At 46.1% G+C, this 16,183-nt stretch overlaps 1 protein-coding gene across 1 annotated transcript in view; it reads right to left on the bottom strand.

Annotated features, from left to right (window-relative positions):
• Positions 1 to 4,208: 4,208 nt before the first annotated feature.
• The window catches only part of LOC103182161 (lymphoid enhancer-binding factor 1), a 57,716-nt gene continuing 45,741 nt past the window's right edge, over positions 4,209 to 16,183 (bottom strand). The window contains exon 9 of the mRNA XM_042337863.1: positions 4,209 to 5,592. Coding sequence (XP_042193797.1) covers positions 5,384 to 5,592 — 209 coding nt within the window. The 3' untranslated portion in view covers positions 4,209 to 5,383. The remainder of the gene's footprint in view (positions 5,593 to 16,183) is intronic.

Genomic DNA, 16,183 nt, shown 5'->3' with positions numbered 1-16,183 from the left:
CGTGTTCGACCACAAGGATCATCGGATCCAAGTCAAATCCTGTCCTCACGTCCACACAAAGTAGGAGCCACTGTATAGTGATCTGGAATGGGAATTCATTTACCCTCTTTAATCCAGGGGCACACAGGCAAATTGAATCACCCTCACTGCTGCCTCGTCTGAGATCAGATAACTCAATAGGGACTCGGGTTGGATCCAGCAACTGAAGTCGCATACATGGGGAAAGTCTGAGGTTTGATTTCTGGATTGAGCTGAGTTAAGATGATCTCGCACAGGGCAAGTAATAGCGTGATGTGATTGTCTCCTGGGTTAGAGGAGTAAAAATTAATCAGATCACTATTCAGAGAGCCCCTCTACCCTCCCTCCCCTTTGCTGGACAGTGTGAGTAAGTGGACGTTGGCCGAGGATAGGATTTCTCTAGCTTTAAAACTCAGCTACGTACTGGATAAATGCACTGAGTCTTTGGAAAAACTGTGGCTTTTTGTATCTTTGCTTCTTGTGACGTAAGCACGAGGTCTGATCTGGCCCAACTGTAGATCACACAAACCGATGGCTCTGGCATCACACCCAACTTACCACCATTCAAGCTCTCATCTTGTGTGCAATCCTCATGCTCGGAGCTGATTGATGTCGATAGGTCAATATTTATCACATCAAACAAGCCTGGATATGCTGGAGGGAAATCCTCCGTTCCCCCCACCCCAATGATGTGTGTGAAACCAGGTCAACGACACTGGACTCCTGGATCGTGGTTTAGTTTTTGGCTGCCAGTTACTGCAGGCTACTCGAAGGTATTTTTTGTTCAATAAAAATTGGATTGAGTGACCAATTTATTGTTTATTTTTTCAAGGAATTATTACCCTTCGGAAAAGCAATCCTCCAATGGACTAACAACCGGGTTCTTACTCACTGCTAGGTAAACAGAGGTGTGTGCAGTAAGGAAACTTGCCCAACGTTTCGCCCTGCCCGGGAATCGAACCCAGGCCCACTCGCTTGCGAGACGAGTGCTCTAACCACTGAGCTACAGGATTCCCATACAGGAATATGGGGTTCAGGATCCCCATCTTCAGCACATCCATTTTTATTCACTTTCGTTAAAACATAAGATTCTCTCCCGATCGTTCAGTCAGTCTATTCAAAGAGAGGGAGAGTGTGTGTGAGAGAGAGAGCGCGCGAGTGTGATAGAGATAAGGAGCTATACTAAATGCAAGGATTAATATTATTATTATCTCAGCTTTGAGACGTATGAATGATATACTGCAAAGTGACGTGACTGTGTGTATTTTGTGGGAAAATGCAGCAGCCAATTTGCGCGCAGCAATGTTCCACAAACAAGGAGCAAGTGATCAATTTTATTTGGAGGATTGTTGGCTTGGATAGCGTGAGAAACTCGCTTTTCTTTTCAAATAGTGCCATTGGATCTTTAACGTCTACGTGGACAGGCCCACAGGACCCGAGTTTAACATCTCATCCAAAGGGCGACACCTCCTACAATAAAGCACACACCCAGCACTGCATTGGAACGTCGGAGTAAACTCTAGGGGTTCCAAGTCCAGATACGAGGCTTGAACCCACAACGTTTTGACTCAAGAGGCAAGAGCACTACCAAATGAGCCAGACCGTCACATTGCGCGGCCTTATCACTTTGTGGAGACTTCTCAAAGTGCTTCACAGGATATGCTGTAAAGTGACTGTGTATTTTGTGGGTGAGCATGTATTACAAGGTACATTATGGTCTGTGCCCCAGGGGGTGGAAAGAAGTGTCAGGAGGAAACTCAGTGTGGACTATTTAGCTTGAGGATGTGATTGTGCTGAAGGTTGAATCACTGCGGAGGTTGGGGGGAACGGACAGACAGGGGATTGACATTAGAATTAGCAGTAATGTTGTTTCCTCCATTTTTTTTGACTCAATTAAAAAACAGCTCGATGCAGTGATGGGGGTGTGGGTTGGTGAGTGGGTGGACGGTGGGGTAGGTGCTCTGGAGGGATGAGATCAGACGAGTCAAAGGCCCTTCTTCATTTGAATCAATCATGCGATCCTAGGTGATATGTAAGTGGATTACAAGGCAGGGATGACTTAGTTAAGAAAGGCGATAGCGTTTCCACATAGGTTGGAAATACGCCATTACAGTAAATAACTTGTTGTGCTGGTCTCAATGTACAACCCGGCTTTTAGTCATTCCAAACATAAGAAATGCACGACAGAAGGACATTTTTATTTCCAATAAAATGAAAAAAAAACTTTAAAAAAACAGAGAACGGCACAATCAGATGTATTTCACAGAATTAAAAAGATACAAAGAAAACACAGGAACAGGCACACACGCCAGTGGGTTAGACCCAATACCCAATCATCCACCATGTTCGATCTGCTTAATTTTTTTGTGTTTAATTCGCAAAGTTATGTCACCTTTTTTTCTGTTGTAAAAGGATTGAAACGCAGTAAGCAAAACAGTCCTGCATGAAATAATGTGTTTAGCAGAGAAGCCTAGCATGTCGCAGTTGATAAACCATCCCAACCAACTCTTCCGATGGCCCCAATAGGGTAAGATGCAGGGACCGCACTGAAACCAAGTGCCGCAGGTTCGAATGCTCGTCGGTCGTGCAGTCAGAAGCAACAGTGGACTCCCAACCCCTGACCTCAGACCTCCGCTACACATTCCCTCCCCCACTCTTAATCTAATTGCAGTGACCTCCGCTGGTCAGAATCGGGGGTGGGGAGGGGGTGGGGGGGGACATTGATTCACTCTGGCCTGTGATGTTCCTTACCCCGGTCCCGCTCACAGTTCAACGACTGTCACTCGAAAGAGATACCACAGTTCAACCTAGCACCTGCGAAACCAAGCTCCAGCGGTAACAGGTGGGAAGAAACTTAACTAAAACAGTGAACCCCCTCTGTACCTATTCAGTTCAATCTCCTCACGCAACTGCTCGTGGATGTTGCTGTCTCAACATAGGCTGATCAACCACTCAAGCACGTGAAGAGAGTACGCAGACTGAGAAGGAATTTCAAGGGAGCATCAAGACTTGAGCGTAATTACAGTGCACCGAGGTATAAAACAAAATGTCAGTAAATTGTACAGTCTTTTATTTCTTATTTACACGCTTTATTAAATCTTTGGTTAGAAAAAGCATTGCAGTCGCATTTTTTTTGAATGTCTCAAGCAAAAGGAAGCCTGATGTCTATCTGTCACGCAAAGTATCCACTGGCTCTGATACACACCAATGAGAATAGATGGACCCTGTTTATCTGCAGCTCGGTTTTATTTACTGCGCTGCACTTGTTTTCCCCGCTACGGTGCCCAGTTTACAACGGTACGGGGTGGGGGGGTGGCGGTGGTGGGGTGGGTGAGGCAGAATAATTGACAGTAGTTACTGTTACTGATGGCATCGACCCACGTGGCTTCACTGCCTTACAATGTCTTGAAACCAAGGTCGAGGCGGGTGAAAAATTGCGGAAAGCAGGACAAGCGGACAAAGGGGGTGAACCTCGCGAGCGGTACAGAGCGAGCAATCAGCTGCTGGACCGACTGGGTTGGCAGGCGGCGCAGTCGAAGTTTGCCTTCTGAGCAAGAGCCAGCAAAACCAAACCCCAAAGATTTAAAAAAAAAGCCCTGGCGAGACCACCCTGCCCGGGTCGTTTATTCCACGCCCCCTCCCCCCCCCCCACCCACCCCATTTTCACCCCCTCGCATTTCAAAGCTGTGGCGCGGGTTTACTGTTCCTGGCAAGCTTTTTCCTGTCAGTTTTACATGAAAACACTTGGCTTCCTGAGGCGAAAAGGCCTTTGGGGGCCTCCCCCCTCCCTCTCCCCACCCCACCTTCCCCCTCCCCCCCCCCAACCCAGCCAGCAAGTCGCAGCAGCAAAGCAACAAGTACTATAATTCAGAGCGACTCTCCCCATTAGCAGCAAGGAATGTGCTGCTCACCAAAGGAAATGAAACGTTCTTCTGTGGGGAATCTCGTTCTTCCTGCTCCAAGCGGCAATCGGCCTTTGATGTCCGACGGCTCAGGCAGTTTTAGCCGAGCTCTGGCTCGACTCCTCGCCTCTCGAGCTGGACCTTTACTTCTCATGGGATCAAAGCACAGCTGTGTGACTTCCGGGCTCCGTCGTGTTACTCAAGATCCCACATGAAAGCGGACTTTAAAGAAAGATTTATGGCACTTCCACGCAAACCGAGGATAAACAATGCCAAACACTGAAACCGTTTTGTGTGTGTGTTTTTTTTTAAAATTTTATTTTCATATTTCCATTGCCATATCTTCACAAGCCCCTGCTTTCAAAGAAATGAGTGGTTACCACCTCGGATTGCGGAAAGCTTTACTCGGGAGAATTCCCCACTGTGGCTGTGATGTGAAATGTTGCCCTTTTGTTTTGCTGCAAAAAGCGTAGGTGTAAGTTATGGTCAAATCAAATACTCATTTAAACACTGAGGCCATGGATTCCAGTTATAAAAGAAAACCTTACAAAGGGAGCTTGGATGAAAGAGCCCTGGAGTCCCAAAACGGACAAGAGTCAGGGTAACGTCAGGAACCTTGCTTGCTCTCGGCCAGGCTGCTAGTTAAGGGAATAAGAGCCTGATAGGAACAGTCAGCCCCAATCCCTCTCTAAAGCACACTTCCTACCAGCGAGGCCGGCTCTAGAAGGTGGACCTCAATAGTGAGCGTAAAGGTGGGAGCCCGAGAGCAGTCCCGGGGGAGGAAAGGAGGAATATACACGTCTCCTTTTCTGTTTATAACTATTCACTCGAAAAACCGCACAATATAATAATATCTTAATATTCTCCGATCTCGTTTCTGACAATGTTTCTTCAAGTACTAGAGCGACAGTGACCGTCACGGGCACAGCACAGAGCCAGGGAATGGAGAACAGAGCAGCCGAGTGATGGGAGTCAGACCCGGCAGGTAAGGTCTCCCTCACAGTGGCCGTTCCATTCTCAATTCCTCATTGCAGCGCCTGGGCCAAATTACTCCTCTGATCAAGAAACTGGCCACTTCTTTTCCTTTGTATTTACAGACGGTGCTCTCTTGATCCTGGACTGGGACAGTACAGTGCAGTCACAGAATGCAGCCGCCAATGTGAAGGCCTCCTCAATTGATGGGACGGACGGACGGATGGACGGTCGATCGATCGAGAAGCCTGACGGGTCGCGGAGGGAGATTGTCAGGCCGTCTGGTCAGGTTACAAAACAAAGGAGTCTTGAAAGCAGCCGCCCGTTTGCTCGAGCGGCTGTGAGTATTTCAATCCCAACCGTGAGGTCCCAAGTCTCAAGAGTTGCGACTCATAATTGTTCTCCTCTGTGGGGTTGAGGGTTATTTTCTTTGGTGGGTGGGGGTTGGTGGGATGGTGGTGGTGGTGGTGGGGTGGGGGAGGTGGGGTTGGTCAGTTTTCAGGTGGGCTGCTGGACGGAGCACCACCGGGAAGAGAAACGTTCCACCTCTGGGGGAAGGAAAAGATTGACATCCTCTGGCTCGCCCCACACTTCCTGTCGGTCGGTGAGGGAACAGCGTTGCCGAGATTCCCGGGGAAGTCTGTGGACATGCCAGCCTGCTCTCCCGGCTGGAGAAGGAGGAGGCGTTTCGGCGAGTGGCCTGCGAGAAGGAAGGAGGGAAGGAAAGAAAGAAAGAAACGTCAATAGGAACGGAGCTTAAAACCTAATCCGCGGCGAAAAAAGACTCTCTGATCTCAAAAGCATTTATCATCTTCGAGGTTTGGAAGTGGGGAGGGGTGGGGGGGGCCGGGGGTGAGGGTGGGGGGAAACACTTCAAGACGGATTTCCGCATTCAGGTATTTCAGTTAAAATTCCCTCCGTACGTAGCCTGGAAGGTCAGAAGTTTTTGTACCAGTCAAGGAGTGTGTTATCCGTCGACTCACTTATTGTTACAATTTGAAATGATGGTTCCTCGGGGATAATTTGACGTTCAGTGAAAAGTAAAGCGATGCCCGTGTGAGAATCTCGCTTAAGGTTTCTTCTGCACGCTGTGCCCTCCAATGTGTCTGTGTCCATTGGCGGAAGGCGGTGAAGGGGGGGGGGGGTCGGGTGAGGGCTGGCATGGCGTGTGTTTCACTTTTGGTTTCCGAACGTCACCGTCAAGATCTCTTCAGCTCTTCTGCCGATACCCTGGGTTCGGCGAAAACCGCGGAGGGCATCGAGGCTTTCCAATGCGAAGGGGGTGGGGGGGGGGACTATTTTATAGTGAAAAGCTCCTCAAAACCACTCCACCCGCTCAGGCCCAGGCTGCAGCCAGGAGATCTTTCTTCCTCTACCTTCCCTCTCTAACTGAAGACTGTTTGGCTCACAATCCCCCAGTATCCCGGCGCTCGCTCACAAGAAGAAGAACAAAGCAAACAGCCTTACAGCAGATCTCGCTGCTTCTGCAATGCAGCAAGCACGGACTGCTGTCCATCTCTTGAACACCAAAGGAATATTCAGTAACATTTCATTACTCCCCCCACCACCCGCCCACACCTGCCCACCCAAAAATTAGGTACTAAACTGTTACAAATAAGTCTTATAATATAATAAGACTCACATAAGTCATATATCATTTGGGACCATAACAGTTAATATGTCTTACGCAAAGTATGAGTTATGGTAAACTTGCATGTCATACCATATATGACTTATGCAAAGTCATGTGTAAGTCAGATTTTATATGACTTACACACAACAAACACACAAATACTGAATTGGCTGGTGACATTTAGGCAAGGTTTCTGTTTAACCCATGCATAATAAACCTATGGTAGCCCATTCTTTCCGATGTACAGTATTGCACAGAACTGTACCTCATGTGCAGAAAACATGTACTGTACAGTGAATAGCACAGACAAACAGGTTTTAACATAGAACTGTTTCACTAGAATATAAAACAGTTGTTACAAAGAACTTTTATCACTAACTAAATTATCAATCACGTTTTAAGGCAATGTTAAGTCAGACATAAACTCTCAACTCACCCTGCATTCAGTTGGGGGGTATCTGCACTGTCTGATAGCATGATGACTGGTCAAAACCTTGGCTTCTGTACTTGTTCATGTTCTGTACTGTGCATGTGGTCCTTTGGCATTGCAGCCAGTTAGTGCACATGACATGACGATGACAACGCTCTTTCCTCTCTCAACCCTCTCCCCCTCCCGCCCCTCACCACTGCCGCGTTTGATAATCTTAATGTTTAAGCCCTCGGGAGAGAGGGAGGCACGGGAAGCGTCCGGTGCATATGTGTGGTGTTCTGTAAAAAATTCTGATAAAAGTGCGGTAGCTGCGAGTGTATATATATGTATATATATACGATATAAATTTAAGTGGATTTAAAAGGAAATCAAATGGCATTCGGGTGGATGTACAACCTGGGCAATCATATGATTTATGCAGATAAGACTCCTACAAGTTTTACTGTACTACCTAACGGGAGTTGTTCTATAAGCTATTCCTAAAAACACAATGGCCTAGTGCATTATGGCTTGCCTTAGATATCGGCAGATACATTCAGTGTTTATAAAGTTGAAAGCAAACCCCCTGCGATCAGGGCTGGGGATTGTGGTTGCTGCTGGTGTTTTGATTTCAGGTCATTTTACAGCCTAGTAAAAGCCCCTAATATCCAACTACGGGTCAGAAATCAAAACATTGGCTGCAAAACAGACCACCGGGATCACAACCTTTTCCTCTGATTGTTTTTTTNAGAGAACCCTAAATTTTGGGTCAGAAGATAAAAAGTCACTCTTAAAATGCAGCGAATTCCAGGCTGTGACCCCAACGTCTTCAACATCCTTGTCGTTCTCCTCTAACACTATCCTTATGAAGGCAAGTCACTCAAAAAATAGGTAGGAGTTACAAATCAGTTTCATTTCACAGTACTTTGCGATCTTAGTTTGCTGTGTTTCAGAATTAGCTCGTAAAGATTTACCCCAACTCCACCCACTGCCAATCATGGTAAATTTAAGCTATATTTATTTATTCATTAAAGCAATGCAGCTCAATACTACTTACCAAGTGTGATGCCTGCCTCAAAGCACTTTGAAATTCAGTTTACTTATGTAAATTACATTTTCTGCAGATTGTAGTCAACTAATTAAGATACATAACACATAAGATTTTTTATATATTTGAGAAACAAAAACAAAATAGACTAAGAGTTCCAGTAACAAAAACTTCAGGCCAAAGCTGATTTCAAAGGCAACCCAGATACAGTATATCATCATGAATATATGTCACTAACGACAGCTTCAGTTGCAGATAAATTCTATCCGTCAACCCAGTATTAATAGCTCACTGCCAATGGATAAGTTATAAATCCAACTAAAATCGCATTAAGGAGCTGAAATGTATCTGGTGACTTCAACTGTAATGTTCATATCTTCATAAAATTAAGGTCTCTATCTAGATCCTGCCCTCTGTTGAAAGATTTAGATGGAAAGATAACCAATTAATTCAAGGCGATTGTGAATCTTCAGCTCAGAATGCAAACATACTGGATTGAACTGGAACATTCACTGGGACATTCATTCTAGCTTATCTTCTTTGGTCAGCCGGGTGTCTGACACATGCGGAAACCCATCACCGTGCTTAAGAGTATCCAAACCAAGCTGACATTTCCACGCATCCCACCTACACATGGAAATACCAGAGATGGATTGTTGGACTAGAATTTGCACTCTCTCCCTGGAGGGACACATCCTGCTTACCTGATTCCAGAAAGTATTAGGCGCAGATTGGCAAGAGCCAAGGCTTGGGGACCCCAGAGTATACATTGGAGTCTAAACAGCTAAAACCACATATCTTGCCATTGATATCGCCGTCTGTCAAGCTTTCCCTCTACTTGTCCAGCTAGGACCACCCTACCCTTTAGGGCTTTGGCTTGCAGGGTTAAGAGGAGCTGAGTGGGATGACTCTCTGCCCCCAGTGACTGGTCTGCCCTTCCAGGTCCTGCCGATGAGCCCGCATCAGTGACTTAAACATTTGTGATCTAACTTGTAGGGCTCACTTGGAGCTAACAAATTCTCGACTTTGAAATCTGTTTGGAGGCTGACTTCATGGAAGTCTGTATTGAGAGCAGAGTCTCAGAGGGTTGGATTATGACACATCTGGGATTCCATCCTTACAAGTCATTTTGCACATCAGACATCAACAATGCACAGCAATTTTACATTTACATTGTGCCTTTCATGTTGGGAGGATGTCTCAATTTGCTTCACACAGCTGACTGGGGGTCTTAGCTGGGGATGGAGGGAGCCAAAGAGTAATAGTAATAATCCTTGGATTTGATATAGTGCGTTATCACGTCTTCAAGGCCTCGCAAAGTGCTTCACAGAATACGCTGGAAAGTGAATTGGCTGTATATTTCATGAGCCAAAGGTGGCGGTCGGGGGGGTGGGGGGGTGGGGGGGTGGGGAAGTGATTGAAAGCCTGGTTGAATAGAAGCTTTAAGCCCGTTTTAAGGTGAGCTTTAAAGGTGGCGAAGGAGGGGGTGAGGTAGAGGGGTTATTATAATAATATTATAATATTATAATAATAATATTATTATTATTATTATTATTATTGAAAGCTCACCTGCCAATAGTGGGGCGAGTTGGAGTGGGAACATGAACTAGGCTGGATACGTTCAAGGACTATGGCAAGGGATGGACATTAAGAAGAACACATATGCTGTTGGGAATCTGTCTGGATTATCTGTAACTCACTGCTACAACACACAGAACCTGTACACGAAAACTATTACTATCCTCTGTCATTGCAGTTACCGGCTACATTACCATAGTTAAAAATAAAAGGTCCTGGACTCGTGTCAAGAAAACGGTGGTTGAGTTACAACTCATTCAGTGATGTTACGCACTTAATATACGATTGACAAACGGAACCTGTCTGGAGCCTGTCACACAAGAGAATGTTTAAGCCGTGCTGAGATGATCCTAATTCAGTTGGGCATTCAAGAGCCGATCTCAATGTACGACTGTCGTCGAGTATATTGAGGGTCACAAAATGCAATATGTGGTGTGATAATTATCACATTGCCGGAAACTGCGTGTTGAAAATTGCCGTCCAAACCAAAGTATTTAAGTATTGATTAGCTTGGGGTGTGAACATTCCTGTCCTGACATCCTGCTTTGGTCTGAAGCAGGACAGAAAGGGTTTGCTGTTGCTGTCCAGCTTCGAGTTTTAGTGTTCCAGTCGAAAAATGGCAGTGTCAGTGCCAATACAACGGATACTGCCTTAAATCTGATCAGGTTACCCCAGCATCCTGTGCAGCGACACTCAAACCCTGGACTCTGGAGATAGCAACAACTGGAATCTTTGGGCTCAACTCATGTCAAAGTTTATGTCATGGGCCGGAGTGGAGGTCAAAACTGGTGTTCTGTCTGTTCAGGTGGACGTGAAAGATCCCATGACATGAACTCGAAAAGAAAAGGGAGTGTTTCTTTTTCTTGGGTGTTCTCGTCAACGGCCCCGTTCCACCTCCACCCCACCCCCCCCCCCACCCCCAAATAAAATTGATCATTCATTTTATTGGCTGTTTGCGTGACATTGCTGTGTGCAAACTGACTGCTGCGAAGACCTACAAATACACAGTCGCGGTATAAAGTGCGGCGAAGTGCGTTGAGACTTCTTGCTGGTGTGATCAGGCGCTATGTCAAACGCAGGGACTGTCATTCACTCTTGGGATTGGTCTGGACTCCAATTTTTAGCAACGCATCACATTTTTGCACACCACTGAAGTGGAGGAGGGCTGGGGTGCCATTTCCCCGGAGCACAGGAGCGACGCACATACAATGTGCCTGTTATGGGGCCATGTTACCCCGACGACATTTATGGAGAAGCTGGAAAGTCACTTACCATCACAGTGAGATTTTGTTTGTGTCCAAATGAACATAGCTGCTGGTGTCAGACATTGCATGCAGCTCACGCATGCAAAATGGCATCACCCTAGTGTCCAAAAACCATTCTTCTTCAGAGCTGTGCACAGGAAGTTCCTTTGAATCACTTCCTGCGGTAGACAAAAAGTTCTGTTGCAACTATTTCTTCCATTTTCTCTTAAATACGTAATAAATTCTGTGCAGTCATACATATACCAGTGACTAAGGGCGGGAATGGGGTGGGGTGGGGGGGGAGAAGAAACAAAATTCTCCTTTTTTTTTGCCTTGTAGGCTGGCGATTTCCAGAATGGGACATACATTATAATACTAATAATAATAATAATACTAATACTTGCATTTGATATAACTTGCTTTGGGGCCTTAGCACAATAGGACGTTTCAAAGCATTCCCAAGATTTTGCTGTGAAATGGAGTGACTGTACGTTTTGTAGGGAAATGTGGCAGCACAACTGCGCACAAAAATATCTAACAATGGACCAATGATGTCCCACAAACAGCTATGAAGCAGATGGCCAATTTTATTTGGGGGATTGTTAGCCAGGATCCCAGAAGAAACTCTCCTTTCTTTTCAAATAGTGCCCCAGAGATCTTTAACGTCCACCTAAACAGGCGGACAGGGCCTCAGTTTAACGTCTCATCCGAAGGACTTATGTGAAGAAAAGACTTCCTGGGCACAGATCTGAGTGGAATTTCACAGCAATGACCTGGTGTGACACCTCACAAGTTTCTACCCACTCCTACTTGTCAGTTGTGACAACACCTAGACTGTGAGCCAGGACAGAGAGAGAGAGACCAACTGTTTTGACTATTTTGATTATTGTGGATGGAGTTCCAGAGTGTGGGGGCAGAGAGGCTGAAAGCCCGGCCACCGATGGGAGGGCGGGTTGGGCGGGAGACATGGAGCACTCCGGAGCCCGATGAACGGAGGGAGCGGGCATGTTGGTAGGGAAAATAATAATATATAATATAATAATAATACAATAATAATAACAGATTTGACCTTCACTCCTGGCTGTGAACATTGGATCAGAAAGGCTTACACCTAGATTACGGTTCGAGTACCGCTCTTACCCTATAGCAGGCTACAGGGTAAGAGCGGGAGAGTGGGACTTGCTCTTTCAAAGAGCACGATGGGCTGAATGGCCTCCTTCTGTGCCGTAAGTTTCTATGATCATCAGTTTAACTGCCTCTTGAGCTCCACTTGTTCAGCTCACATTTTCCTTGATGGTTTTTCCTTTTATTGTTAACCTCGCCTTTCCTGGACTCACCGAGGCAACCATCCAACTGCGTTCTCTCAGACCTTCATCCAACTGCTAGAGAGTGGTCTGTGAAGACTCTCCTTTGATAATCCCTCTCTTCTTGGCCTTTAATATGTCACCACCACAGCGACGGAGATCAGGGATTGAGTACAGTCTGTGTGTGTGTGTGTGTGTGTTTGGGGAGCGGAGTGGGGGGTGGTAAGGAGTGGTTGAGGCGAAGAGAAATCAAACAACAGCAGAAAGCCCTACACTGCACCATCTCAGCTCGGTGTTTGTGATTTGCTCGGGGGAAACAAAATCCTCCCAATTAGTAACAGAGGAAGAGAAAGGGGAGAGAGAGAGAGAGAGAGAGAGAAATCGCGAACCAAAGTGTACGTGACGAGCAGTGGCAATAGTGTTTGTGCAGAAAGAAATGGTCCCTCTGCTCCAGACATGTTCCCTCTGCACCCACCTCACTACAAAAACTACAGATTCTAAACCTCAAGCGATCCGCTGACTAGCGACTGCAGGGACCGGGTAGAAGATCGATACGAAAGTCAGTGCCTCGCAGTGCACAGGAGCGCAAGCCATTACCAGTGGAAACAAACTTAGCAATGATCCTAACGATTCGGGGTTTTTTTCAATATGGAAGCACTAAAGTGCACTCACTCACAGCAGGGCAGCAACTCAAAGACCGTTATGATTCCCGCACTGCGCTGTCGCTCATAGCATTTCAGAGGAAAAGCAGGTTGGATCGTGTCAATTTCACAAGCGCCCCATGCCCAGCAACCCACAAAAAGTGCATTGTATCTCGGTGTACAACACGGTCTTGTTCTTTAAAAATCAATCAGTTTCCGACGGTTAAAAAGGTTAAGAGGTGCAGACCTCAGCAGTGCTCCCTGCCAAATTGCAGCTTTGAGCCACTCACTTGTCTCTCGAGCTCTGCTTGGAAGTCTCAGACCAGTGTAATAAAAAGCAAGAATGAAGGGCTTGGTGACCTCAATGTCATAGCTGCTCTTCAAGAGGAAATAGCGCAGCAAAGGAACTGAGGCAATCGCATCTCAAAATCAACAAAGATTTACGGCACGAATGAGAGAATTTCGACCAGAAGACACCATTAATTTGCGTGTTCAAGTTTCAGCAAAGGCAAAGGAGGAACGGAAAAGTGGGTCCAGCGTTTGCACCCGTTCTGGGGTGGAGGAGGGGACCCAAGGGTGGTGTGGTGCTGGGGGAGTAGGGTGGGATGGGGGAGGGAAAACGACCAGAGGTGTGGTCAAAAAGGAAGTTCTTGAGCAGATTTTGAGGGAGGCAAGGGAAGGAGTGGGTCGTAGGAACTCCAGGATGTAGTTCCAGAGCAGAGAATGGGGGCAGACAGGCTGAAAGCTCGACTGCTGATGGTGAGGCTGGTTAGGGCGGGAGCGTGAAGCAGGTCAGAGCCCGTTTGAGAAGGTCACAGAGGTAGTGTAGGGTAGGTAAAACAGGGGAGGCATTTAAAGGTTAAGATAAAGATCTTGAACTCGATCCGCTGGGGGATGGGGAGTCAGTGGTGCCAGGCGAGGTTGGGGGTGATAGCCTCACAGTGCCTGGTACAGGGAAGAACACGAGCTGCGGAGTTGTCGGTAGTCCGCAGCTTGGGAAGGAAAGAAGCAGGTAGCCCTAGAGCAGGGCAGTGGCAAAGTCAAGCTTGGACGTGATGAATGTGTGCACGATGGTCTCGATGGCCCATGGGGAGAGGGGTGGTAGAGGCAACAACAACAACAACAACAAGATTACATTTGTATAGCGCCTTTCACGTCGGGAGGACGTCCCAAGGCGCTGGACAGTGTACAGCATGTCAGGAGGCAATGTTACGCAATATTAGAAAGATATATTATTAATCACCATGTAAGATTCTATTAAATGCTATGCTAACTCAGAATGGCAATGCATCCCAACTAGTGGGTAAAAAGAAGTTCCACTTGGGTTTAGAATTACTCGATTTCCTTAGCATTTCTGAGCGTACAAAATTTGGCAAATACTCAGTCTGAATCTTGAAGCCTGCTTTCTGTAGATTCTTTTAAAAACCACAGTAAAAACGCTTTCAAAGTAAAGACCGAATTCAACGATTTGCTAAATTCTGGAGCACCTGAAATATTAAGAATAAAAAGTAAATCTAGAGGCAGATGGCTGTTCTCCCCATAGGATTGTGGCTGTGCAATCGTGCAACTAGTAACTGGTTAGTCTGGGCTTTACTTCCTCTTCAAGGAGAAGGGCTGAGACCTATATCCTTATAGTCCTTGCATCCAAAATAATGTATAAATATCCAACCTTGTATGGTACAGTCATCGTTTTGCCCACAAAATATAGAGTCAATTCACTTGACAGTATATCCTGTGAAGTGCTTTGAGATGTCTCGTAGACGTGTTAAGGCGCTATATCAAATGCAAGGTTTATTATTATTATTATTATTGTAACTTTTAGTCTCAATTCTCATCCCCTTTGCCGCACCCCCCATCTTTTTTGGGAGGAACATGTCTTTATCATGTCTTCTATTCTGCCAGGCTCTTTGGCAAATGTTGGCTTTTCTCCTTAGATTTTAACATATAACCTACAAAACACACAGTCACTACACTGTACAGTATATTCTGTGAAGTGTTTTGCGACGTCCTCCTGACGTGAATAGCATTATATCAAATGCAAGGATTATTATTATTATCATCATCATCATCATCATTCAAGACAGTACCCCAGGACTTATTCCAGGATTCTCTATCCACCCAAACATTTTCAGCGGTCATCTATGAGAAGTGAGCACAGGATTGAGTTTCCTGTGATGTTGCCTCCAAACAAATGGGAGGAATGGTTGACTCCTGCCACTCAACGTCTCGGCTCACACTTGAAGAACAGTTAATTGGATGGGGCAGCCCTGGGCTACTGGCGGTCGTGGGACCCCAACGCAGGGATGAGAGAAAAAGGGTCCCTTCTAGCCTCGTGACCCTACCGCCCAATGCCTTCGGGGAAGGACAGAAGGGGGCGGAAGAGAAACTCAATCCATCAGCAGGGTTGTTCCATTTCACTGTGCAAGATATGCGCCTGTTTCACACCAATCCTTAGTAAAAAGGGGCTCCCGGACTCAGCAGCAGAAACAGACAGTGGGATTTATCTGAAGATCTGCCTCAGGTTCCGACAGAAGCCACGACCCCACAGAACAAAGAAAAATCTCAGCAATGACAAACAGTCCCAGGAATTCTTTGGCTTGTGTGAGAGTTCACCCTTGAGCTACTGGTCTCTTTTTCTCATGAGTGAGTTGCCCTGGCCTGCCCGCCCACACCATTGTTTGTAAGTGACCTTCAATTGCGCTGCTGAGATTTGGAAGAAAAAGAACAATTCACTTGATTGTAGATTAGGCAGGAGGTTTTGTTCTCATCTGTTATTATCTATTTTATAACGTAAAACAAGTCATTTTCGATAAGCTGATCGCAAGCATCGATCTAGTAAGAGTGCTTGGAAGCCCTAATTCCCACCAGTGAGGGAGGTTCAGGAATCTTGTTTTAAAGTAATGTTGAATGAAATAAATTGATTTACTGTGGAGTGAAGCGACTATGTATCTTTGTAGGCAAATGCCTATAAACTTCCTTTATGGCATAAGTAAAATATTTGGCTGCCGCATTTCGCCCGCAAAATATACAGTCAATTCACCTATGAGACGTCTCGATGATGTGATAAGGCGCCATATCAAATGGAAGCATTATTATCATGTCCTCCTGACCTGAAAGGCGCTATACCAAATACAAGGATTATTAAGCTAGTACTGTGGTGAAGATATTGTGCCTGGATACAGCTGCACAGATGAACACGGGAGCACAGGAGGCCAGAAAACAACACAAAGTTTTGAATCAAGCATTGGACAGAGTCGGGAAGATCACTGATCGTGATCAGTGCAGACAGCTCAGATCTGAGCATCTAGTTTATGGCTGCGTACAGCAGTTTGGATTTGGGCCAGCCGGGTGTCTGACAGAAGCGGAAATCCACCGTCACGCTTTGAGAGTTTCCAAACCAGACGGAGAGTTCCACGTTCAGTACGTGTGGAGAT

This window comes from Callorhinchus milii, unplaced genomic scaffold (genome assembly GCF_018977255.1).
Source record: "Callorhinchus milii isolate IMCB2004 unplaced genomic scaffold, IMCB_Cmil_1.0 Scaffold1, whole genome shotgun sequence".
Classification (NCBI taxonomy): domain Eukaryota; kingdom Metazoa; phylum Chordata; class Chondrichthyes; order Chimaeriformes; family Callorhinchidae; genus Callorhinchus; species Callorhinchus milii.
Note: the sequence above shows the minus strand (reverse complement) of the source record. Positions and strands in the feature narration are given on the sequence as shown.